Source organism: Grammomys surdaster, unplaced genomic scaffold (genome assembly GCF_004785775.1).
Source record: "Grammomys surdaster isolate TR1022 unplaced genomic scaffold, NIH_TR_1.0 142, whole genome shotgun sequence".
Classification (NCBI taxonomy): domain Eukaryota; kingdom Metazoa; phylum Chordata; class Mammalia; order Rodentia; family Muridae; genus Grammomys; species Grammomys surdaster.
Window position 1 is genome coordinate 6,487,949 of NW_021604600.1, and position 25,331 is coordinate 6,513,279.

The 25,331-nt window shown below is 49.9% G+C and overlaps 1 protein-coding gene across 8 annotated transcripts; it reads left to right on the plus strand.

Annotated features, from left to right (window-relative positions):
* On the plus strand, positions 1 to 25,331 carry Il21r (interleukin 21 receptor). Of its 8 annotated transcripts, XM_028764188.1 has the most exons (12): positions 10,060 to 10,412; positions 10,492 to 10,586; positions 12,895 to 12,956; positions 13,975 to 14,097; positions 14,919 to 14,981; positions 17,203 to 17,305; positions 18,779 to 18,978; positions 19,964 to 20,118; positions 20,752 to 20,929; positions 21,622 to 21,718; positions 22,599 to 22,683; positions 24,232 to 25,331. In XM_028764188.1, exons 3-12 carry the CDS (start codon positions 12,947 to 12,949, stop codon positions 24,952 to 24,954), a joined length of 1,737 nt encoding a protein of 578 aa, XP_028620021.1. In that variant the 5' UTR covers positions 10,060 to 10,412; positions 10,492 to 10,586; positions 12,895 to 12,946; the 3' UTR covers positions 24,955 to 25,331. The 8 variants fall into 8 exon arrangements, with proteins under 8 accessions (XP_028620022.1, XP_028620024.1, XP_028620025.1 ...); XM_028764189.1 differs by lacking the exons at positions 10,060 to 10,412; positions 10,492 to 10,586 and adding an exon at positions 1 to 341; XM_028764187.1 differs by having other exon boundaries at positions 10,060 to 10,586.

A 25,331-nucleotide genomic window follows, 5' to 3' on the forward strand; every position in this document is an offset into this window, starting at 1 on the left:
CTCTGCTGGGGGCCCTGTGCTTCAGCCGAGCACAGCTGTCTGCCCACTTCTCCTGTGGTGTGCCTCGTGGTCACTTGCCTGTCTGACCGCAAGTCTGTCCATCCCTGGGGCAGCCAGCTGGCCTCAGCCCCTGCCCCAGCAGTGCCCTGTCTCTATCTGACTGCCCCAGCCCTACTGTCTCTCTCTGTGTAGGCTCTTCCCAGCTGCCCGGCTGATCCTCAGCCTCAGGACTATCTCAGTGGTGACTCTTCTAGAGTCCTGCTGTGACTCTCACACCCAGGAGCCTACCTGATTGCCCTAGTCTGAGGAATGGCTTTCTGAGGAAGATTCTGAAGGAGTAGGTAAGTAGATTCTAGCCCTGGTTCTCCGGTAAGCCTGGGGTCCTTTTCTGTCTTTTGCATAACACTACGGTGGGACACAGGCATAGAACACTATGCAGTTAGTCTGGGAAGGTCAGGGCTGGAGTTCCTTGTTCAGCTAAGAATGACTGGGGTTCTTGGTGTGTGCTTGCAGAATGTTGGAGGGTTATGGAGGCAGGATCATAGCTAGCATGATCCCTTGCCTGTGGAAAGCTGCCTGCAAAAAGTGGTAGGGAGAAAGAAGCAGGACTCTGGATGGTAGAGATTCTGCCAGGCAGTGATAGGCAGTAGGCAGGGCGTTGGGAAGCTTCCAGGGGGGTGTTCTGTAGGGAGAACATCAGATACTACCAGTCAGTATGGTTTAGGATTAGATACTTTAACTCCATCTAATCCTTCCAGGCAGGTGGGGTGCCTACTTCCAGGAAACCTGGCTCCACAGGGGAAGCGGAACCTTCCTTATGGGACTTGTCATGATATGGCAAGGTGGGCAGTCCAACCAGGTGTTACCACCCAAATCCAGGGCATGGGTCAGATGATAAGAGGTAATACCTCTTCTATGGGAGGAGAGGGGAGCTTGGAGGTCTAGTATGGTACGATGGAGAAGGAGAAGATGGCAGATAGGTTAATGGCATGGGAGATACTGTCTGTGATTAGGACTTGTCAAGGGGACCACAGAAGGGGTCATAGAGACATTAGAGGGTCACAAGTAGTTCCTGCTCTCTGAGGCAGTTAGAGCACATGGTAGCCTTTCTAAGTCTAGCTGGTGAACCGGGGCAAGCCTCTCTGCTTCTTTGAGTCTCCTGGGTCCTCACTTCCTCCATCTGTAAAATGGGGATTGAGATGGCTCTATCTTTGTGAGACCGTTTATGAGAACTCCAAGACATCAGAGTGCCAAGACTGATTTCAGGAGCTCCCACCCCCAGACCCCCTTGACCTGTGGAGGAGAAGGGCTAACCACTGAGAACCACCAAGAATACAGGGAAGGCTAGAACAGCCCTATTTGCAGAATTGTAGGTACTCGGGGACTTCCTAGAATCCTCAGAGTCCAGGTGAGGCCAATGACTCCATGTAGCTCAGGGCATAGATGGCAATACAAGGTGGGCTCTGTGGGGACAAGCCGCCTGCCTTGGGTTAAGAGTGATGGAGAGAATCAGAGCAGAAGTTGGAACCCAGCCTGTATGGCAGGATGCTGTCCCATAGGAAAACTCACAGCCCTAGAAGACTGCCTAAATTCGTTCCTCAGATGCCACTTAGCCACACGATCCACACAGTGGGGTGTTTTCTGCAGTAGCCCTGCCCTGGGGCCTAGTGTCCAGTCCTCAGTGGACCTCACAGACAGAATGATAGAATCCCTGACTGACAGGGGAGATTGGTCCCTTCCTCAAGGCCTCAAACGTTCCCACCTCTACTGGCCACTTCAGGCTTCTTTGGCTTGAGAGAGAGAGACAATTGTTGGTGCCATAAAGGGTTTCTGGCACTGTGAGGTAGGGGCTTCCAGAAAGAAGAGTAGTGAGGAAGATGGAAGAGAGGCAGGCAGACTACCTGCTGGGGAAGTGATTTCCTTACCAGGGCCTAGCAGCCTCAGGTAGGCATGAGAAGTCATGGTGTGCTTTCTTCCAAAGCAAGGAGGAGGCATTGTCTCTCGTTTCCACAGGCCTCTGTGCATAGGGTGTGGGGGCAGACATAGCCGGTTAATGTCCTCGGCAGGGGAAGGGTTGCAGGGACTCTCTCATGACTAAGGCAGGGGCAACAGATGGTTTTCTTTAAATATTGGGTGTTGAGCTTGCTGCTGCTGACTAATGACAGTTTGTGAGATCTCTCCATGCAACCCAAGCTGGCTCAAATCTGTGATTCTCCTGCCTCAGCCTCCTGAAGGCCGGGATTACAGGCGTGCACCACCATCCTGTCCCACAGTGGCTCTGATGGTGCTGCTTCACTTGCAGATGAGGATGCTGAGATTCAGAAAGAAAAGGTGGTTTTCAGGGGCCACCCAGAGAGCCACTTAGAGGGGAAGAGAATGAAGCCCTGAGGAAGGTGGTCTCACCCTGGCAGCCTTTTCTTCAAAAGCTGGTCTATACCCCCAGAAACATGAAGTAGGAGGATGCTGGGAGAGGCCCCACCCACAGCCTGTAGCTTGCAGGTGTCACCTCCCTTCCCCCACCACTCTAGCTCAGGACGAAGGGACTTTTCATGACAACTCAAACATGAGCTCTGAGTAAACTTGGAACTTCTGAACCAACCTGAGAATATTCCCTGGCCAGGGCCCCTTAAGGACATCTGTACCTAAGGTCCCCGGGGAGGATCAAAACACTAGAACTGTCCCCAGGAGGAGGGGCAAGTGCAGGCCGCGTGCTCTGGCTCCCTCTCAAGCCACAGACTTCTCCACTGAGTGACTACCCACCCATGGGGCTCTGGGCCTCTCTGGGCATTTGTTTCTTGATCTGCTAAGTAGGTTTGGTGTGACAACCAAGACTGTAGTCTCCCATTCTTTCCAGTGCTGATTAAAGGCTCATGCTTCAGTTAGGCCAGGGTGGGCTGCTGAGAACAGGGTGGGGCTGGGCTGGGGTGGGGTGATGGTAATCAGGCAAGTGCTGGCTTGTCCCCAACTTTCTGCTGTAGCTTCAAGCAGCTATGCTTCAAAACAGCCCTTTTCTGGGAGCCCTGGAGAGAGGCTGCAAACCTGGGCAAAAGGAGTTTGCACAGGCAGGATGGGGCTGCTGTTGCTATGGAGGTTGTCTAGGATAGAGGAGGTTCTGGCCCATGGAGACTGCAGATACCTAGACATGGGGGGCAGGTCCTTCTTCATGTTTAGCTGCCACCCCACTAAGCCATGAGTCTGATTTCTTCAGCTGTAACCCAAACCACCATACAGAGGAAAACAAGGCACCAGGAAGCACACAGCTGCAGTGCTCCTGCACACTGTGCCTACATAGAGCTGCAATGCTCCTGCACACTGTGCCTGCACGCAGCTGCAGTGCTCCTGCACACTGTGCCTGCACGCGGCTGCAGTGCAGCAGCACCTGCCTCCTTGCTCCTTGCACACAGCAGCTGAACAGATGTGTAGAGTTGAGCAGAAAGATGCCCTTGGCCAGTGAGAGTTAGAGCATTCTTCTGGCCCAGGCCTGCTAGTCTCATTCATCCACTTAGAAACTGCTCAGCTGAGAACCTGCAGTGTGCCATCTCTGAACATGCCACCTCATGTCACTACTCTGAGGACAGTCCTCTCTAGCAGACTAGTCCAATCTAGCTCCCTTGGAGCTGGGATTGCCCAGGATGTGGAGAGGGTGCCTCCTGGGGATAGCGACAAAGCTGTTGGGAAACCTGAGTCTCCAGGGACTGCTCAGTGGCTGTTCCATCCACGGGAACCTCATTCATCAGCCCTCTCATTAGCAATGCATTCTGCACCCATTGCAGGATGTTTCGGTGAACACAGCTGGTGATTTATCGACCTCTGGGACCTGATTCTCCCAGACAGTGATGGGTCATAAAGACAAGACAGATCACCGTCCCTATGTAAGGGACCACAGAGTGGACCCACTTCAAATGAAATGGACAGTCTCCTGGAGGGTGATGTTGAACTCTGAGGACCAGGATGCAGAGAAACTAGGGGAGAGTTTGGGCAGAACAGCTACCTGTGCCCAGGTCCTGAGATAGGGAACATTCTCCTGCAGAAACTGAGAAGCCTTCAGTGTCTCGGCTCACTGAATTTAAGAAACAGGAACCAAAGAGAGCCACTTAACTCTGAAGTGCACAGGATGCATGGATTCATTACCAAGGAAAGGGGTCCTTGTCATTTTATCATTTGTGCAACCTGTGTGCGCCTACTGTATGCGAGGCAGTGCTCAGCCACAGGGGGCTCAGCAGGAGCTGAGCACCTATGGAACCTGGCGGGCCGCTGTTTAGAAGGTGAATGGAAACATGCGGAGCTATGGGCTGTGGTGTAGGGACAGACCCTAAAGGAAGATGTGACTCACCCTCCACGGAGAGATCAAAGACAGCCTTGACATTTGAACTTGAGTTTGAAGACCCAGTAGGAGGCTGACAGTCAGCCAGGGAGCACAGAAAGTTCCCATGGCTGAAAGACCAGGTGTGAGGGGTGGAAGCCAGGTGAAGGCAAACGCAAAGCTCAAAGCCTCTGTGGCAGTCTGGTGTGCCTGGAGCCCAGAGGGAGCAGGGAGGGAGCAAAAGGGGATGGGCATTAGGCTTCTCCCAGCAGTCTAGGCGGGGCTGTCGGAATGATGTGGAGGGAGAAAGGGCTGGAGGATGCAGCCAGAGGCCAAGGCCCATGAAGAGTGTCAGCAGGTGGGATGGTTCGTGCCTGGGGGATCTAGAAGCCCTCCCTTCTGGTTCCCCCTCGGGAAGTCCCTTAACAGATACACTTCTCCTTCTGGTGACATGCTGGCTCTTGTGCGTGGCTCTTCTGGGGAGTCCCTCTGTGCCTGCCTCATTTCTTCTCTGTCCGGGTAAGAGAGGGACATTTTACTTTCAAAAGCTTCTCAGTTTTTCACCTTCAACCCTGTGGCTCCCACCTAGTCTATCCTGAGGTGAGCATAGTCTGGATGGGTCAAGTAGATTCACTCCTTGATCATTAGTAGGGGCAGGGTGGGGAACTCATGGTCTTCCAGGGAGATAGGTAGAATGTATCGTGTGGATACGCTTGGATAGGTCTGGTTAGATCCACAAGGTGACATTGCTCCTCGTCATAGAACCTTGCAGTAGAGGTGCTGAGACCCAGGTGGCACATTTTTTAAAGCAGCCACATCAGCTCATGCCTCTACTCCATGTGGACCCCAAAGAGAAACCGTAACAAGGACTGACTGCGCGTTCTTCTCTGCACTCAGAATTGTCTTTTCTCTTTTGTGTATCAGGTGTGCTGGGCGGTGTGCACGCACGTGTGGAGAGCAGAGGTCCCTGCAGAGGGTCTTCCTCCATTACTCTCCATCTTGTTTGTTGAGACAGGGTCTCTCACTGAACCTGGAGCTCACCACAGGGCCTGGGCCCTCTGTCTCCCAACACTGGGTTGCCGATGTGTAGTCCCACTGCTGGCTCTTACTTAGGTGGACGCTGAGGATCTGAACTCGGGGCCTTACACTTGTTCAGCAAGCACTGTGCTCAGGGAGCCACCTCATCTCCCCTCCTGACGGACAAAACTTCTTAATGAAATCCAACACATCCCTCTTTTTTTCTTTCCCTTTTGTTCCTGAGTTAGAAGTTAGGAAGTGTGTCTGATACCAAGGCCAGGAGAGCATCATCTCACTTTTTTTTCTGGATGATTTATTATTTTACTTTCTTATCAAGCCTATAGTATGTCCTAAATTAATTTTTATCTTCTGACAGGGTGGAGTGATTGAAGCTAGGGCCTCATGCATGCCAGACAAGTTCTCTGTTCTTGAACTATGGCCCCGGCCCCAGGAACTGGCTTTTATGCCCTATGTGAAGTAGGGATTAAAAGTTACTTTTTCTGAGTGATTATGCCGTCTTTGTTGTTGTTTTGACTTTTTGTTTCTTTGATTGAGACAGGACCTCTCTATGTGACCCTGACTATCCTGGAGTTTGCCACATAGACCAGACTAGCCGTGAACTCATAGAGATTCTCCTGCCTCTGCCTCCCTGGTACTGGTATTAAAGGCATGTGCCACCACACCTCCCTTTCCTACTGTTTTGAGATAGTAGTCTTGGAGTTGGGTATTTAGCTCAGTGATAGAGTGCTTGCCGAGCAAGTGCAAGGCCCTGGGTTCGGTCCTCAGCTCTGCGTGTGTTTCTGAAGGCTAGAGATCACCCTTGCTTTCTTCGTCAATCACTCTCCACCTTATGATTTAAGAACTAAACACAGAACTCCCTTGTTTGGCTAGACTGGTTGGCTGGTGGGCTCCATGGATCCTCCTGTCTCAGCCTCCCCAGCGCTGGGAGTATGCATTGCCTCACCCAGCCTCTCCATTGGGATGGGGTTTCAAATGCAAGTCCCATGCTTGGGCAGCAGGCACCTTACTGAATGAGCTGTCTACCACCTCTCTACTGTCACCACCTTAAGACAGCACAATGCTGTTCCAGACCAACATGATAAGCAGCAGAGTTCTAGCCTTCCTCCATGCTGCTTGAGCAAAGTTCTAGATCACTCAAACAGCAATGCCCTGTTTCTCCTTTCCAGTCTGCTCCGTTTCTGAGATGGAGTGGAGCCAGGCAGCATTTGCCTTCCTGTGGCTCTTTTATTTCTCTTCTTAGCATGACGTCTTCAAGTTTCATCCACATTGCAACATATGACAGGAGTTCCTTCTTTTCAAAGAGGCTGAATAACATTCCTTTTGTGCTTACAGCACATTTTGTCTGTGAATGGACTAAGACTGCTTACACATGTTGTTTATTATAAATCTCTGGGCAGTAAACAGAAGTGTGAAAACACATCACTGAGCTGTCACTTTAACCTATTTTGGATATATACCTGCTATTTCTACTTTTAATTACATTTTTTCATCCTTGTATAACCCTACCAAATATAGAGACGTGTTGCAGCTTCTCCACACCTTCACCAATATGTGTCACTTTATTCTAGTTTTCGACAGTGGTCTTTGTGTCTGGTGTAAAGTAACTCCTTATTGGGGCTTCAGTTTTCATTTCAATGATACTGAGATGTATCCTTGTGCTTGCTGGCCATTGTAAGCTCCTTTGGAGAAAAGGCCCTAGTCTGTTTTAACATGAGGCCCTTCAGGATGCAGTTACTGAGTTGCAGTGTTCTTTTTTATATGCTGGGTCCTAAGCGCTTGCCTGACATCTGGTTGGGGGAGCATTCCTCTCTAGCTGCTTGAAGTTTGTCTGGTTTTGTTTGGTCACCTGTGCTCTCTCCTGGGACAGCTATAGTTTTAGGTCTCCAGCCATCTCCAGCTCATTCCTGAGTGTAGTTAAGATAGGAGACCAGTCTGATCCTGACACATGAGGATGTGACCCTCCCCAGGGTCATTTCTTTGATTTTCTTTTTGGTTTGTCCCAGGCTGGCCTCAAACTTACTTTGCAGCCTAGGATGACCTGCGACTCCTGATACTCCTGTGTCCATCTCCAAAATGCTGAGTGGCCAGCCTCACAGCCCAGGGCACAGAGCTAAGTTCAATCTAACTTTTTTGGGTGTGGAATCTTTAAGATTTTCTACATATAAGATCATGTTATCTGCAAACAGAGATAACTTTACTTCTTTCTTTTTGTGTGTCCTTTATTTATCTTCTTGCCTAATTGCTCTGTTAAAGACTTCTGGCAGAACAGAAAGTCTTCAGTTGAACAGAAGTGGCAAGCATGAGTCCTTGCCTTGTTTCCAATCTCAGAGTAAGCTTATTTGTTTTCCTGTGGGCTTTCATGTGTGCCTTTATTATATTGTGATGATTTCTGTAGCCTGTCTTGGACCTCTCTAGGGACACAGTCTCTATACTGTTTCAGACATTAGTTTTCTAGCCTTTATGAGGCTTTTGTTGCTACCTTGCTGTGTTGAATAGAACTGTTATCATAATAGATGTTCTTGAGTTTTTTCCTATCTTCAGAGAGAATATTTCAATATTTGAGTTGGGCATGTTGGCACACCTCTGTAATCTCAGCACTCAAGAGACTGAGGCAGGGGGATTGGGAGGTTGTGGCCATTTTAGGAATGTAGCAAGGTTATAACTCAAGAAAAAAAATACACTGAGTAATTTGGCCATTAAGGACACTGCTTGCTGTGCATACCGATTATTTGTGTGCCGTTATCAGAGTAAAGAACATTCCTCTGTTTCTGGAATCGAGGAATTTTATTTTTTGATGAGCTTTCAAAACCATGAATGAATATCTTAATCCATTAAATACGTTTTCTGAACCTATTTAAATATTCAGATAAAAGCCCTTTCTTCTGTAAATGACATAAAAAAGACTGTCAAACCTGTCATCTATATTGACGTAAGTGACATGAAGACAGCGTCAACTACTTTTATATCGGCATATCTGACTGTGAGCTTCTCATTAGGACCTTTGCATTTCACTCATGTGAAAGATGGAACTGTGACTTTACTCTCTTTTCATGTCGATGGTTGACGTCATGCTCGGTTTACCTTCCAGGCTAATTCATTTGCAGTTAATCGAAGTACTCATGTGTTTGGGATTAAGTCTGTGAAAACAACTGTCTTGTTATTTTTGTCTTTTAGATTTTTGGTTTCATCTATTCTTGTTCCATTTTCCCTTTTTAGATGTTAAACTCTTGAACATGGCTGTTACTCTCAGAGGCTGGTAGTGAGTGCCTGCAGTCCCGGCTGTACAGGACTCGGGCCATCCTGGGGTATATAACAATACCTCCCATCTTTAAAAAAACATTTCTCTATGTTTTCTATTATCTTGCTTGTTGCTCCTTTATATAATGTTGCGCTTCTCTGAGAGCTCTTAAAGGATATTTTGTTAGATATAAAATTATACATTTAAATTTAAAATTTTCAGCCTTTAAGGCTTTTATTCAATTGCTTCCTATCTTCTTTGTTTCTGTGTAAGTCAGCCGTCAGTCATATTATGCCCTCTTTGAAGGTAAATGATTTTTCCTCTGTGATACTTACACTGTCCCTTTGTTGTTGTTGTTGTTGTTGTTGTTATTTAATAAAGAGTTTTTCTGTGTAGACCTGACTGTCCTGGAACTTGTTCCATAGACCAGGCTGGCCTTGAACTAAGAGATCTGTCTGCCTCTGCCCGCTGAGTGCTGGGATTAAAGGTGTGTGGTACCTTTAATCTTTGTCTTTAATTTTTAAGTATAGTTTTTCTAGGGATCTGGCAGAAACAATTTGTTGTGTGTGGGGGGGGAAGGCTTATTTGGGCTTGCAGGTGCAGAGGCATCAGTCCATCATGATGTGGAGGGTCCCAAAGAACAGAGTAGTTCATGGCATGGTGGCCAGGAAGCAGAGAAAAGGGACAGACAGAGAATGCAGGGAGGGGACAGGGCAAAATAGACTTCCTAAGACACAATCCCCTTATCTGACTCTCTCCATGACACCTCCTACTTTGTCCCGTGTAGCAACAATGTCTCTTATCCTAAACCCACAGGTGGGGTGGGGGGGTCTCGGTAGCTCCGAACCTCAGGGCCCCACAGCCTCTGCAAACACCTCCCAGCTCCCCACAGGCATACCTTCCACCATGTTCATTAATCTGATCAGGCGAGTCCTGTTTCAAAAACAGCTAACTACACAAAGGTTACCCCTAAAAAAAGGGAAAGTGATGCATATAATAGCAATTCTGCTTATGAAAGGGGTGGTGTGTGTGTGTGTATGTGTGTATGTGTGTGTCAGAGTTTTGTGAGTATGAGGACCTGTGCTCCTGGTTCTTGAGCAGTGAGTGTGCATGAGTGACCAGTCTTTCTTACAGTGCTATGCTATGTCTTTTGCTGTTTTCTGTATATTGAAACATTTCTTCCTCTGACTGCTTTCTGCTGAGCAACCTGCACCTCACAAATCCTCTTCTGATGTTTCTAATCTGTCGTAAAATCATTCTCATCATTGCTTATAAATTCAGAATTTCACTTTTAAAATAGAACAAGAATTATCCCTCCCTTTCTCCCTCCCCTTCCTTCTCTCCCTCCCTTCCCTCCCTTCCCCCCCTCCAGTCATCAGAGCCTTCACACTTCAAGCCCATGCTGTATAACAGAGCTATACCCTCCCTCTAAGAACTCTTTTTTATTTATTTTTCTAAGAATGGGTCTCACTATGTAACCTTGGGTGGCCTCGAACTCACAGAGATCCATCTGCCTCTGCTTCCCTGGGGCTAAGATTAAAGGTGTGTGCCATTACTCCAGGCTGGAGGTTACTCTGGAAGTCTTAACCAGGACAACTGCAGTGATTGTAAACATGCAGACACTGAATCACTGCTGTGCTACTGCCCCGTGCTTGGCCTTGTTGGTCCTGGCTCTGTGTATAGCTCCCCTATCACTGTAACGGAACTCCAGGAGCTGTGAATGAAGACGTGGAGCCTCTGAATAAAGCTGATGCTTTCCAGATAGACTTTTCATTTCCTTCTAATAGACACACAGCATCTGCTTAGGACAGCTGATTCTAAGCTTCTACACTGGTGAGTGTGAGCATGGTGTGGCTGGTCCTGAGGGAAGTTGCTGTCTACGTTCATTAGGTCACACAAAACTATTTTCCAGACCACATGTATCATCATCTTTCCCTGGCCATGAATGACAGTTCCTGTGTCTCAGACTCTGAATGAGTTTCTAGCCAATCTGATAAAATGTGCATGGTAAGCAGTGTGGTTTTATTTGCATTTCTTTTCTCCTGAGAGGTTAGGTTCTTAGAGTTCTCTGGGGCCTTCATTTGCTCCCACTAACCTTCTCCACTTCCCTACGAGTTCCTGAAATGTGGTTAGCTAGTCTGCTTTATCCCAACCCCAGTCCTGGGGCCTGATAAACACTCGGATACGTCCCCATGCAATAATGCATTCAGCATTCACAACCGACTTCAGCAAAGGCCTTTGACCTGCACTAATAGCAGAGAACACAGAATCAGAGAGGCTAGGTAATTTGCCCAAGGACACACAGATGGGATGTAGCAGACTTCAGGCCCTCTGCTTCCCACTGTGAAGGGTTTGCAGAAGCTCTTGGAGCTTCTTACGAGCCTCGTGTGCATCCCAGTAAAGAAGTCAGGGTAAAGTGCCCAGCATGACCAGAAGACCCCTTTGGGTGCCAAGAGTATGGGGAAAGGAGTGACAGGAACAACTTAAACACCGATGTCACTGTTCCCTTGGTGCAGGAGCCCTAAGTACATCCTCAGATCCCAGAGCAAGAGTGTGAAAGAGCTGTCTATGCTGGGTGCCAGCCTCTCCAGTTGGTGCTTGCCCATCTTCAACACTTCTGATACTTCTGGGCCCCGCTTTTAAAGATAAGCAGAGGGGACTGACCCCAACTCTTGGAATATCAGGAAGGTGGCATGACTGTTTTTTTTTTTTTTTTCTGTCAGTGGTTATATCTCATGGTGGTGGACTAGTTTTTCAGCAAGTTGGTTGTGATTTCCTTAAGAAGCTTTTATGTGGGCCCATGAGATGGTTCAGTTGGTAGAAGTGCTTAGCTGGATGATCTGAGTTCAGTATCTGGGACCCACACAATGGAAGGAGAGAACCAACTCTTGGCGGTTGTCATCTGACCTCCTTATGCGTGCGTGCGTGTACACACACACACACACACAATGTGTAACATCTACCCTGCGCCTACAACTGTTACAGGTGTTTATAAGCACCAAGTAAATTTCCCAAGGGTTCTGACAGAATGGTACCTTTATCATTGATACTTACAGATGAGGATCTGGGACTCAGAACAGTAAAGCTAGCCCTTTGAGAGCACAGAGCCTGAGTTTGAGCTGAGGCTGTGCCAGCTCCATGGTGTCTTTACCCAGCATGCTGCCCCACTGCCTCTTGTCTTCATCCTGGTTACCTGTCGATGCTAATAACACGCTATTTTCTTTTGACACAAGTTTATTAGAGTAAAACAATGGTCAGCGAGTTAAAGATAGTAAGCAGAGAGTGCGCCATGAAAACCCTGAAGGTGATAAGTGAATGGCAGAGGTTCCACAGCTGCCATTCTAGCCCAGCTGTCTGGAGCAGATGTACCACAAAGGCAGCATGTTAGGATAGGAAGGACAGTGGTTCAGGGAGAGGACTCAGTGTTTGGGATAGCGTGACTGTGCTGCTTAGGTTTTGTCAACTTGACACAGCTAGAGTCATTTGGAAAGAGAAAACCTCAATTTAGAGAAGGCCTCCATCAGATTGACTGTAGGCAGCCTACAGGATATTTTATTAATGATTGATGTGACAGGGCCCAGGCCACCATGAGTAGTGTTACTCCTAAGCAGGTGGTTCTGAGTTATAAAAGAAAGCAGGCCGGGCAAGCCATGGGGGAGCAAGCCAGTAAGCAGCACTCCTCCATGGCCTCTGCATCAGCTCCTGCCTCCAAGTTCCTGCCCTAACTTCTCTCAGTGACGGCATGTGACCCGAGAGTTATAAACTGACATAAACCCTTTCTCCACAAGTTGCTTTTGGTCATGGTGTTTATCACAGCACCAGAAAGAAAGCAAAGAAAGGAGAATGTTGCTGGCGTGCAGGAGTGGGTGTGGCTTACACCTGACACCTGGCTCCCCACGGGCTGCTCTTAGCTCTGAGGTTCAGGGGTAGAATGTATCCATTTCAGAGATGGCAACTAAGGCCTGTTGAGATCAGAGATTAGCTGAATGCTGAGCCCCTCCTCCACTTTGCTATGCCGGGGAAAAAACATACAGAAATATAACTAACACAGCATGGGGGGGAGGGGTCTTTGGGCTCATGTAAATGAAAACTTTACATATGGGCATCAGATATAACCTGATTCATGTTCTTAATGTGTCCCTGCTTGAATCTGAAGTGTCTCCTATAGGTTCAACGCTTGTTCCTATGTTTGGGGGTGGAGCCTGGATGAAGGAAGTAGGTCTCTGGGGATGGGCCTTTGAGGGTGATGATCACCCTGTTTTCTGCCTTGCTCCCTTCTTTGTGGGCCATCATGATGGGAACTGCCTCTGTCAAGAACTCGTATCATCATTCCACCACCCCTGGGACAGGCTGAACCTCCTGAAACCATGAGCCAAGGTATGTCTCTAAGAGATGACCAAGGAAGGTGGCTGCAGGTTTCTGGTAGGCTCCCAGAAAAGATCAGTATCAGGAATCTAGAGATGAGGCCAGGCTGTCTGCCACTTGCTTCCCTGAGCTTGTGTCTTGCCCTATCTGGTCCCTGTGGCAGGACTTGGCCTCGTCTGTGGACCATGCAGAGGGGCTGCAGTTTAGGGAGCACGCTGTGAGGAGGGCTGCCAGGTCAGGCAGGCAGGGCAGCTGATGTCTCCCTGTGGGTTGTGGAGAGCTGTGGTATGGAGTGGAAGAGAAGAGGCTCTTGACAAAGGACAGAAGGAGTTCTATTTTCCCTCTGGCTAAGATGTGACACAGAGTTCTGCTCTGCTGGGGCTTCTGTCACAGGTTTGACGCCTTAGAGAGGAACAGGCTTGGAGCAAGCCTCCTATGGTTAGAACTCACCTCTTCAGAGTGTAATATCAGGGGTGGGGGAGGGGGCTTTGCTCAGTCTGATGCTGCAACAAAACACTCGACACTGGGAAATGAGAAGGACGTTTATTCAGCTGAGGGTCTGGCATCTGGGGAGCCCAAGGACACGGCACCATCACAGCATCAGAGCTGTACAGGGAGCACAGTTGATGTACCAGCTTGGACCGCTCTTCCTTCCTTTCCTTCCATATCCTCCTCCTTGCTTGCCTTTCGTTTTCAGTGCAGGGGCAGAAACCAGGGACTCACATATGATTAGGCAAATGTCAGAACACCAATTTCCGTTCCCACCATGATCTATTTAAAACTCACTCATGCCATCACAGGCTCTGCCCTCATGACCTCCGATAATCCTGATTCCCTTCGTTCTATTAAAGTATGATCTGGGTGTTAGGTTTCTAACACACAAAGTTTGTGGGGGACACAAACCATACCACGGAGCTTATGAAGGCAGGGGCCACCCAATGTCAGTGTTACTCAAAGCAGGTTGAGCTGACATTTTCCATAATGTTTTATTCTAATGCTTATGTTTTAGTAATGACTATAATTACAACAGTTACAGGGCTGAAGCAGGAAGTTCAAAAGGTCATGACCAGTCTTGGTTACATAGTGAAGACTGTCTCAAGAGGAGACGGATGGAAAAGGGGGAAATACACCCCTGTGGAAAAAGTGTACAACCGTGAGCATTAATTTTTAGAACGGGGTTGGAATAAAGTGTTTAAGGCCATTTATAGAAAAACAATAAATAAGTAATTTTGAAAGTGAAGCATTTTGGAAGCCCCTTGGGCACAAGAGCACTACTCTTGTTGTTCTGTTCCAGAACCTTCTGGACTCTGTCCTAGCTCAGTCAGCCCTGCACACGGTGTGTATCAGAGCCTACACCCAGCTTTCTCTGCACACCACTTGAACTATCACAAAGCTCTACACAGGCCTTTATTGCTTAATTTTATGAGGCCCAGAGATAGCAAGAGGCTGGCCTGGAGCCACACAGCTGGCCATGTGAACCTTGGTCCTTTACACTGCTTCTTTGATGATGGTCTAGTGGGCGACTCAATGTTGCTGTTGTTGGGGAACTGGAAATGAAATGTAGACTTATTGTAATCCTTGCTTCATACTGGAGGAGCTGGCCGAATGAGGCTCCCGAGCAGATGGAGCTAGCACTTCTATAGGCAAAGGGCAGGAGGAGCCTGGTGTCCACCTATGGTTAGCCTTCTGTCCACAGCATCATTATCCCATTGATGCTACAGGGGCTCTTGTCCATCTCAGCCAGTGAGGGGCTCTCAGCAACTTTGTTTGGTGCCCTGGCTTTCCTAGTGTGCCACTGTAGAATACTCTCTGGCTCCCCCATGGGCTAACCTCATCTTTAGTATTCAACAAGGGTCTTCTTTGTGAGCTTTGGATGAGTTCTTTTGATGTGGTGGGGACAGACCCTGGGTGGGGAAGCCACTCAGAACACGGCCCCAGCTGGTTCACCGCATATACCACACACTTTTCTTGCAGGTCTGGGCCACAGCATGCCACGGGGCCTGGCTGCTCCCATACTCCTGCTGATTCTCCATGGAGGTAAGTCTCAGCACCATGACTGCAGGACAGGTGGGGACCATCTCCTCCCACAAAGGTCAGCAGGGCCCACATGGTGTTGTAGGCTCCTGGTCATGACTGCTGGCCAACGACCCACAATCCATAGCCTCTGTCTGTTTGACACCAAAGCTGAATGCCTCATTTTCCGTTGACCAGAACCCATGGAGCCCAAGAGCTCCAGTAAACAGCAAGGCTCTCTGCCATCATGGGAAGGAAGTCCTGCTCTTGGTCTAACCTCCATTCCTCTTTGTGCAAGATTCTCACTTGGGTCATGAACCCCCAGTAGGCTGGAGGAGAAGGGAGGTGGAGATAGAGAAGCCAGAATTCCGTTGGCAGTCTCTGAGGAAAGATGTCAGAACTGCAGGCCAAGAGTCCTGTTTAGGGCATTCTCCTCCACAGCCAGGAGTCCAGGAGTGCTCCACCTCAAGAGCTAGGAGATGAGAGGCTGTTCTGGCTGCCCTGAGGTGAGGGAACTTGACTCTCTGCAGACTCAGCAACTTTGCTCTGGGTTTTTACCGAAATATCCAGTACTTTAGTTCCCATAGGAAACAGGCGTGTCTCTTGATTTCCTTTTCTGTTTGAGACACCCTGCCTGGTCTGGAAACCCCAATTATTCCCGTATCGGGGAGAAGGGGGTGGGGGCTGGGTATCAGGCGCTTGTCACTGAGACTAGAACATCATTTCCTGCTCCTCCTGTGGGGTCTGGCTGTGTTGCCATCAGTGGAGAGACAGAGGTTTAGGGAGGACACAGACCGTGTGGCCACCTGTGTGTGACTGCCTGACTCTTAGGTCTGCCTCTGTCCCATGGCACTAAGACAAAATGTAAGGAGCAGATGCCTTGGCAGGGGGATGGCTTTGGTGATGTGCTTGTCATTCCAGCATCAGGACCCATGGAAGGGACAGTGTGCAGCTGAGAATACCTGTTATCCCTGCATTGAGGAGGTGGAGGCAGATCCCCAGGGCATGCTGGCCAGGCTGCTTAGCTAAATCAGTGAGCTCCAGGCTGGGCACGAGAGCCTATCTCAATAAACAAAGTTGAGAAAGATTGAGAAAGACCTCTCTCCAACTTGCATGTGCACATGCGTGTGCAGGAGCCCACACATGGGGTCAAACGTATATCTTCTACAGTCCTGGGGCTGGGTGCTCAGCGCAGGAAGTCCTACGCCTGGCAAAGCTCAGCATCTAGTTCCAGTGTGGTGCTGAGCCTCTTGCTTTCACGGTGGGAGGCAGGATGTGGGCAGAAAGGAGGCTGGTCCGTCCAGCCATTCTTAACACCACTAGACCCCTTAGGAGCTTGACCTGGCAACTCTATTACTTTGGAGGCCCCACCTCCTCACAGTTCTGTGGCCCGAGCATTTAATGGGGCACACACCTTGTAATTTTACCAGGGCCCCAGGTACCTGTTGTGCTGCTGTTAGTTCATTCATTCATTCATTCATTCATTTTTGAGGTTTTGAGACAAGGTTTTGGTATGCAGTTGTAATCTTACCACCTCAGCTTGCTGCTATGGTAATTCTGTGTTATTTTGATTTTATAATTAGTTACTTTTCCTTTCCCTTTGAGACAGGATCTGGGTATGTAGCCCAGACGGGTCTTAAATTAGGAATCCACCTGCCTCTGTTCCCCAAATGCTTGAGAAAGCGGATGTACCCCATGCCTGCTGTACCTGTCATTTGTAAAGGAAACAAATGGCTGGGGTGGTGGGGGACAGGGGAGGGGAGGGGAGAGGGAGGGGAGAGGAAGGAGAGAGGATGGGGAGAGGAGAGGGTGGGGGAAGCGGTGGGGGAGAGGGAGGGGGTCGAGAGAGGGAGGGGGAGAGGTGGTTCTTCCAGCCCAGTGCCTGCTGCAGCATTCATCTTGGTAGCCATGCTGTCATCAGCAGTGGCAAAGTCAACTTTTCTGCAAACTGCTTATCCACTCTTCCCCCCCCCCCGTCTTCCTTAACCCCTTCCCTTCCAGACAAGGCTTTGAGTTCATGACCCTGTGCCACTCACCCTGACCTCGTGGATTTCTCTGTTCTCTGCCTATAGTGGGTTTAGAGTGTCTTACCTTATGAGGGACAGTGGTCTTGGAACCAAATATGGGGCCCAGTTCCACATTAGAAGAGCCTGTGACTCTGCCCAAGCTTGCCCTCAGCCTCACACAACCTGCCAAGCCTTTCTACTGTGTCTCACCCGCAAGGTCCTCTCTGTTATCCCTCCAGCCTGGAGCTGCGTGGACCTAACCTGCTACACTGACTACCTCTGGACCATCACCTGCATCCTGGAGTCACGGAGCCTCAGCCCCAGCATACTCAGTCTCACCTGGTGAGTAGCCACGCCTCCAGGCCCTGAGGAGCTGCTCTGAGAGGATGGCAGGATGTGGAGGGGCTGCCTGCTGAGCCAACCAGGGGCATGCTCAGCAGGAAGCTTAGCTACAAACAAGGGTCCGCCCCTTCCATCAGCAAACGTCAGTCACTGAGACTGTGAGCTGTGAGCCAGGTCCCTGCCTTACAGAGGAGCAAGCTCACAGAACTCACTTGGAACACACAAACGGGAGGCTGTAGTCTGACTTGCTTTCCCTTGTAGACCTTCCTGGGTTAGCAGCCCTAGGATGGCCAGTTCCCAGTGACCTTCTAAGCACTGAGTAGGCATTGTGTTCTCACCATGAATAATCTTGAAATTATTGCTACCGTGTTCCAGTGGAAGACACTGATGTTCAGTGGAGCTCAGTCATCGGCTCAAATTCTCAGAGCCAGTGTGCTCACGATCCCGAACGGTGTTTGAGGATGGAGACCCCTTGTCCTTCAGACGTTCATCCACTTTAAACAAAGTAGGGGGCCGAGGATGAAAACAAGACTCAATACTGCAGGGTGGGGAGGCAGGGATGCTCAGCTGGGCTGGCCGGGCTGTCCACGGCAGCAAGCATAGCACGTGCAAAGGTCATGGGGAAGCAAACGCTGCTCACGGTGCCAGCTCCCTGGGTCCTGAGCAGAATACGCCAGAGTGAGGGAAAATAATAGACACGGAAGTCAGTAACTGCGCAGGAGCCGTCTGTGCTGTATGGGGAAGGGCAGCCGGTGGCAGCGAGCTTTGAAGGCCCCTCTAGCTGCTAGACTGATGAAGCTCAGGGATAGTGGAGGAGGGAGCAGTACCTTCAGACAGCCGTTACAGTGCTCCAGGCTGGAGGCACGCTTGGAGAAGGTTGTTCAACAAGGTTTGTGTTACGGGAAATTCAGTGAAGGACTAAGTTAGGTGGCAGATCTGAATTGGTCCTGGAGGGTGGGTGGTCATGTTCAGGAAGGAAGAAAACAAAACATCCGTGGACTTCTATATATACTCTAAAACCCATCCTTTTTTGCCCAGTGAGACTTAAAAAGCCAAAGCATTTCCCATTGCCCCACCTGGCCAGTGTCCCTGAAGATCTGTCAGAGCAGAGAGCCAAGCTTTACTCACCTCTAAGCACAGAGCTGTGAGTATTCAGTAGTGGAGGGCAGAAAGGAGGGAAAACCTGCTTGAGACAGGGGGACAGGTTCAGGCCCAAATTCCCAAAGCTGAGAGCCGCTGCCCCAGGCAAGATAGTGAGCGTCTGGTCCTCTGAAGTATGCAAGCTGTGTCTGGCTGGACTCAGAGCATGCCGGATGTTGTAGGGAGGGGACTGTCCCTGGGAGAGGGGCTGCTTGGACCATGACTCTCAGCCCTACCTCCAGCCCCTCTCAGCCTCACGCCTTGAATTACTGTCCTTCCCTGAGCACTGAGCTCCACTGTCCCCAGCCATGACTGTCGACTCTGTCCTTCAAGGCAAGATGAATACGAGGAACTTCAGGACAAGGAAACCTCCTGCAGCCTGCACAGGTCTGGCCACAACACCACGCATACATGGTACACGTGCCACATGCGCTTGTCTCAATTCATGTCTGATGAAGTTTTCATTGTTAACATGATGGACCAGTCTGGCAACAACTCCCAAGAGTGTGGCAGCTTTGTCCTGGCCGAGAGCAGTGAGTACCATGAGTCCGAAGCAGACGGAGACCTAGGATCTTTCTCTGACTTCAGAGCAAGCCCTGAAGCCATCTTTCTAATTCCGCTGAAATCTACTGTCTTTGGCCTGTCCTTTTGAGATGCCCGGCTCTTAACTCGGGTGTGACTCTTTGATATGGGATTTAGGCTAAATGCCCACGAGGGACATTAGAAGCTTGGAAAGGTATAGGGCAGGACCCCACTCAGCCCTCCCTCTCTGTCCGACCCTGAACAAGGTTTACCTTGTAAATACCCTTTATACATGATCCCCTAGGATTTTGCTCTTAGTATGAGCACCAGTCAGCTAACACGGAATCCTCCCAGCTAGATGGGAGGGGCCTAAGGTTAGGAAGGCCCCAGGATGGACCTGGCTGTAGCTGTCCACAGAGCTTAGGCTGGGCAAAGAAGGGATCTGGGGCTGGCAGCAGCTTTGGTGCATGGCAGTCTGTGTATCTGTATACACATATACACATATGAATATTATATGTTTACATGTATGCATCTCTGTGTGGTATGGGGCCCCTTCTTTAGGAGAGAAATTGAAAGCAACAGAATCCTGTGGGCACCTTGCTCAGGAATTTTCTACATTAGGTACTAATATTAAACCTTAAGAAACTTCCCTCAGCCATCTGGATTTCCAGATTTTGCCATTTTGCTTTTCTCTTTCTTTCTACAAAGAAAGTACAGAGGATCTTGGTCTGTATGCCTGTCCCCAGCTGGGCTGGGCTGGGCCTGAGTCCTGACTCTTCCTTTAAGCCTGGGAGTTGTTCTTTCCTTCCCCTCTATCCCCAGTCCTGGGTCACTGTTTCAGTTACCTGAAGTGACTAGATTTCATCCAAGTAAACAGGGGCTGTGGCCAGGGAGAGCTTTGTACAAAGTCATCCTGTGGCCTTTGGGGACTGTCAGAAGGGACTCTGCTGCCCACAGATTCTTACTCTGCTTCATCTTTCTGGGTCTTCCTCCAAGTCAAGCCAGCTTCTCCCTTGAATGTGACCGTGACCTTCTCAGGACGATATGATATCTCCTGGGACTCAGTTTATGAAGAACCCTCCAACTACGTGCTGAGGGGCAAGCTACAGTATGAGCTGCAGTATCGGAACCTCAGAGACCCCTATGCTGTGGTGAGGTGGCAGGGCTTTGGGGTGGGAGCTACAGGGGTATCCATACAGGCAGGTCCCAGCATAGTGACACAAGGAACAGGGCTTAGCATTCCCTCCCAGCATGCAATCCTCTCCTTCCTTCTCCCTGGGCCAGGGAACCCCTCACTACGTCTCCACCTTGACTCCTTCTCTATGGTCCACCTCAGTTACAGTGGGGCAAGTTTGGGAGCATCCACTTACTTTGAATGTGAAGGCTACTTAAGAGTGCACAGCTGGAAGTTTCCAGAATGACTCACTGTTTAGGCAGAGCTAAAATGGTCCTGGTTGAAGACTTCCATAAAGGGCATCATCTAGAATGTTCCCAGGGACACATGTATAGGTTCACTGTTAAGTATGTCCCATGTCATTTGAGACAGGGGCTCACTGTGAAGCTTCTAGTTAAGGATATGTAGGGGTGTCCATGGTTGCCTCCCAAGACATTGATGGTTGGTGGTCAAGTTATTGCCATAGAGAGGAAGCTCTTTTTCTAGGTAGCTCTAGTCAGAGATGTTTGTTCCTTGTGGGGCCTGCCTTGTGTGACCCCAGTGGAAGGACTCTGTGCTCTACTGATGACCCAAGTGACTAAAGAGTGTCCTGTTCCTTATGTCCTGGCAGAGGCCGGTGACCAAGCTGATCTCAGTGGACTCAAGAAACGTCTCTCTTCTCCCAGAAGAGTTCCACAAAGATTCTAGCTACCAGCTGCAGGTGCGGGCAGCACCTCAGCCAGGCACTTCATTCAGGGGGACCTGGAGCGAGTGGAGTGACCCTGTCATTTTTCAGACCCAGGCTCAGGGTAAGTGTGATGTGGTTAGGACACCCTACTCCTGGTACTAAATCTTGTCCTGTTGCTTCGCAAGCCCTGAGATTCCCAGCATGGCTGGGGGGTTTGTGCTCAGTTATACATCCCCAGTTGCAACCACTCATCACTGTGAGGGGAGCTACTTCTTCTGGTGGTGCATTTGACTCCTAACTCTGAAGAGAAAGCCATTGCCCCATTTTATAGAAGAGGAAACTAAGGCTTGGAGAGATGATAACACTTAACTGGAATAAGAATAAAATACCTGATTTGATCAATTTAATAGAGTAAAGGGGTGTTTTAGCTTATGGTTTCAGAAGGTCTGGTTCATGATTGCAAAGCCCTTTTGCATTGTGGGAGCTTACATCATGGTGGTCAGGACATAAAGATGGAGAAAGGGCTGGGATGCCAATATCCTTTCAGTGTGTCTCTAATGGCCTAACCTCCTCCCACTAGACCCTGACCTTGAAATGTCCCACTACCTTCCAGTAGCATCCCAGGCTGGGACCATACCTCTGACACAGAAGCCTTTGGTAGAGGGGTCATTTCACACCCGAACTCCAAAGGGAGGGAAGGATCAGAACCCAGCTTCCTTCCAGCCCTCCACCCCACCCCACCATCTCCAGCACACCCACCCATGTACTTCTGGGAGACTTTTCTGTTGGACCCACGGTTTGCTCTCTGTGCAGAGCCCGAGGCAGGCTGGGACCCTCACATGCTGCTGCTCCCGGCTGTCTTGATCCTTGTCCTGGTTTTCATGGGTCTGAAGATCCACCCACTTTGGAGGTGAGGCCAGGGGCTCAGGGAGGCAGAGAAGGGGTCAGCCTGGGTCACAGCCTCTCCAACCAAGACCTACTCTGGTCAGGGGACTTGGTGAGAGCACTTACACTAATGAATAGTGTGTGTTCCATGTGCTAGACATTGTGCAGAACTTCCGCCCCAGGTCCATGGCTGCCCTGTGAGCTTGGCACACTCCAGACACGCTAACTCTTCAAATGGGGAAAACTGAAGCACAGAGCAGTCAAGCTACTTGTCCAAAGTCACACAACTATGTAGTGGCGAAGATGGGGTAGAAACCTTGTGTTCTTTGTGGTGACTTTGGTTGTGACTTTGTCCAGGGAATGAACTTTGAGGCTGAGGGGATAATCATCCATTCCTTCCCCCACCCTCCATTTCAGCTGGGGGGTGGGGTGCTGCGATCTGCTTTACATACAAAGCCACTGCTCTGGGTGCCATTGAGAGGGCCGTGGCAGGCTATGTGCAGAGTCCTTTGATAAGTGACAGAGTGGGCCTCTGTACACACTGCTGATTGTCTTCCCTCCAATGAGATGCTCAAAGATGGGCACAGAGGATCTGTAAGGGAGTTATCAGGGTGGTCGTCACAGCTGATGGTGACAGCCTAGGCCTCTCTCAGTCCCAACCCATCATGGTGGACGAGGAGGAAGTCGAGGCCCCAACAGGTAGCATGTGCCCAGGCCACAGTAGATGGCAGAGGCAGGAACTTGAACATCTGCAGGAAGCCTGGGGGTGAGGGTGACTGTCGTTTCCGCTTTACTGATGGGTGAGCAGAAGGGTGCCTGGCAGTAGAAGTTGTTGCTTCTGCGGGAGAAAGGCCAGACTTCCTACTTGCTGCTATAGGGGCTTTGCCCACTCCCTTTCTTTGCAGGCTATGGAAGAAGGTATGGGCACCAGTGCCCACCCCTGAAAGTTTCTTCCAGCCCCTGTACAGGGAGCACAGCGGGAACTTCAAGGTGAGCCACCTTAGATGCACCCTCTGGATTGTTTGCTCTTTAGGAGAACCCTACCAACCCTCACCCTAACCCCAAGACCACTCTGTGAGCCCAGAGCACTCAGGCCCAACCAGACCTAGAACCAGTCCTCGGTTTCCCTGCTTTACAAGGTGTGGGGTTGTTCTCAGACTTACACATCATGATGTGTTTCCAGCTTAGAGTTATAGTGAAAGTGGGCAAACCGGGTGGCTCTGGAACCATGAGCTGGTTGCCTGGGGTTTCCTATGTGACCTTGTTCTGTGATGGGGACCAAATCCTGCCTGAGAAGGACCTGTCCTACCCCACAACGCATCCCAAGTACAGCTGCCACTATTGTCATTTCAGAGTGTCTGCCAGCCCTGCTGTGCAAACCCAACAGGGCAGGAGGCACTGAAGAGAGCATGTGGTATCAGGATAGGGATCCTGGAGCACACCATGGAGGTCAGAGATGTAGGGCACCTAAGGGACACCTGCTGTGCACCTGGCCTGCAGCCTTACCTTAAAAGGAGCTCCTGCTGTGGGTTCCCAGCAACCCTCGGTCTCTAGGAGAGGATCTAGGCTCAGAGTGGCCAGTGGGCATTTCAGAGCAGGGCACACATCCTTTTCCTTACCCCTGAAGGTCAGCACTGCTGCCTGCTGTGTGCTGTTGCTGTTAATCTTGTATGACAAGCACTGTCAACAAACAAACATCACCTGACTTAATCCTCAAGACACTGGGTCCTTTCTGTAGATGTGTGAAGCGACACAGAGAGGGTAAGGGTCTAGCTCAAGGCTACGCATCTAAGGAGTGACGTGTAGGGGACTGTAGTGGTTCTGAGGTTTTTTTTTTTGAGGGGACATTTTCAGAACAGGGGTCTTACTCTACAGGGTGATCTCTGCCAATGCAATAGTCTCTCTTATCATAAGCAGTATCCCGGCAGGGCTGCTGTCTCCAGTCCAGCATCCCCAAAGGCCTTTCTACGTGGCTTGTTACTAATTCATTCCATCTATAAATATTTATGGTACACCTACTATGTGCCAGGTACTGAGGACACAGTTGTGAGCAGGGCTCACTCCTGGCTGAATGTTTACTCTAGTGTGGACACACAAGCACAACTAGAAGTGTCAAGAGACAGAGTAGAGGCTAGGACACTTAGACTTCAGGCCCTCCCTGCACACATCCTCGAGACCTTAGGATCTTGGTCCCAGCACCCAGCTGTTCCTTGGTTGGGCACTAGTAACTAGTGTGAATATGAGACAGAGGACACTCAGTCTTTACTGAGGGTGGGGACACAGACTCTGAAAAAGGACAGTATTGGGAACCCACTGGGCAGGGGTTCACAGACAACATGGTCCTCTGTCTCTGTCTCTGTCTCTCTCTCTCTGTGTGTGTGTGTGTGTGTGTACGAGCGTGTGTGCTGTTTTCTTGTTCCTCGGCTTTCCCCATCTCTGGCTTGTCTCTGTGTTCCTGTGTCTACCTGTCTTTGGCTGTATCTGTTCACACCCAACCTCGACGATCCCAGCCAGTGACTGTGTGTTTCTTTCTCATAGAAATGGGTTAATACCCCTTTCACAGCCTCCAGTGTGGAGCTAGTGTCACAGAGTCCCTTAACAACATCAGTCTTACAGCTGTCATCATATCCAGCCAAGGGGAAGAAGTTCCCAGGGCTGCCGGGGCTGGAAGAACAGCCGGAGTGTGATGGAGTGTCTGAGCCTGGTCACTGGTGCATCATCCCCTCGGCAGCTGGCCAAGGGGTTTCAGCCTACACTGAGGAGGGAGACCGGCCATATGGTCTGGTGTCCATTGACACAGTGACTGTGGGGGATGCAGAGGGCCTGTGTGTCTGGCCCTGTAGCTATGAGGATGATGGCTATCCAGCCGTGAACCTGGATGTCGGCCAAGAGTCTGGCCCTAATGCAGAGGATCTGCTCCTGGTCACAGACCACGCTTTTCTATCTTGCGGCTGTGTCTCAGGTAGTGGCCTCAGGCTAGGAGGCTCCCCAGGCAGCCTACTGGACAGGTTGAGGCTGCCATTTGCCAAGGAAGAGGACTGGACAGCGGGCCCACTCTGGAGAACTGGGTCCCCAGGAGGGGGCCCTGAGAGTGAAGCAGGTTCACCCCCTGGTCTGGATATGGACACATTTGACAGCGGCTTTGCAGGTTCAGACTGTGGCAGCCCTGTGGAGACTGATGAAGGACCCCCTCGAAGCTATCTTCGCCAGTGGGTGGTCAGGACCCCTCCACCTGTGGACAGTGGAGCCCAGAGCAGCTAGCATACAGTATCCAGCTGTAATGAGAAGATGTCAGGAACCTGTGATCTCCTGGTAGGCCTCTGAGCCTGACAATTACAGTGTGAATGTGTAGATGTGTGTATGTGTGCACGTGCGTGTGTGTGTGCATGTGTGCGTGAGTGTGCATGTATTTGTATGTGTTTGTGTGTGTGTGTATGTGTGTGCATGTATGCATGTGTTTGTGTGTGCGTTTGAGCACATCGAGGTTGAGGTCTGGTCTGTTGCTCTGCATTGTAATGCTAAATTCTGCACCCAAAGTTCTTAGACCTATGAGTGAATTCTCGTGTTTGCAAACTTTTGTTGTGCAAACTTTTTTCCTTAATTTAAAATATTGGTTAAATAAAATTAGCTACAGCCAA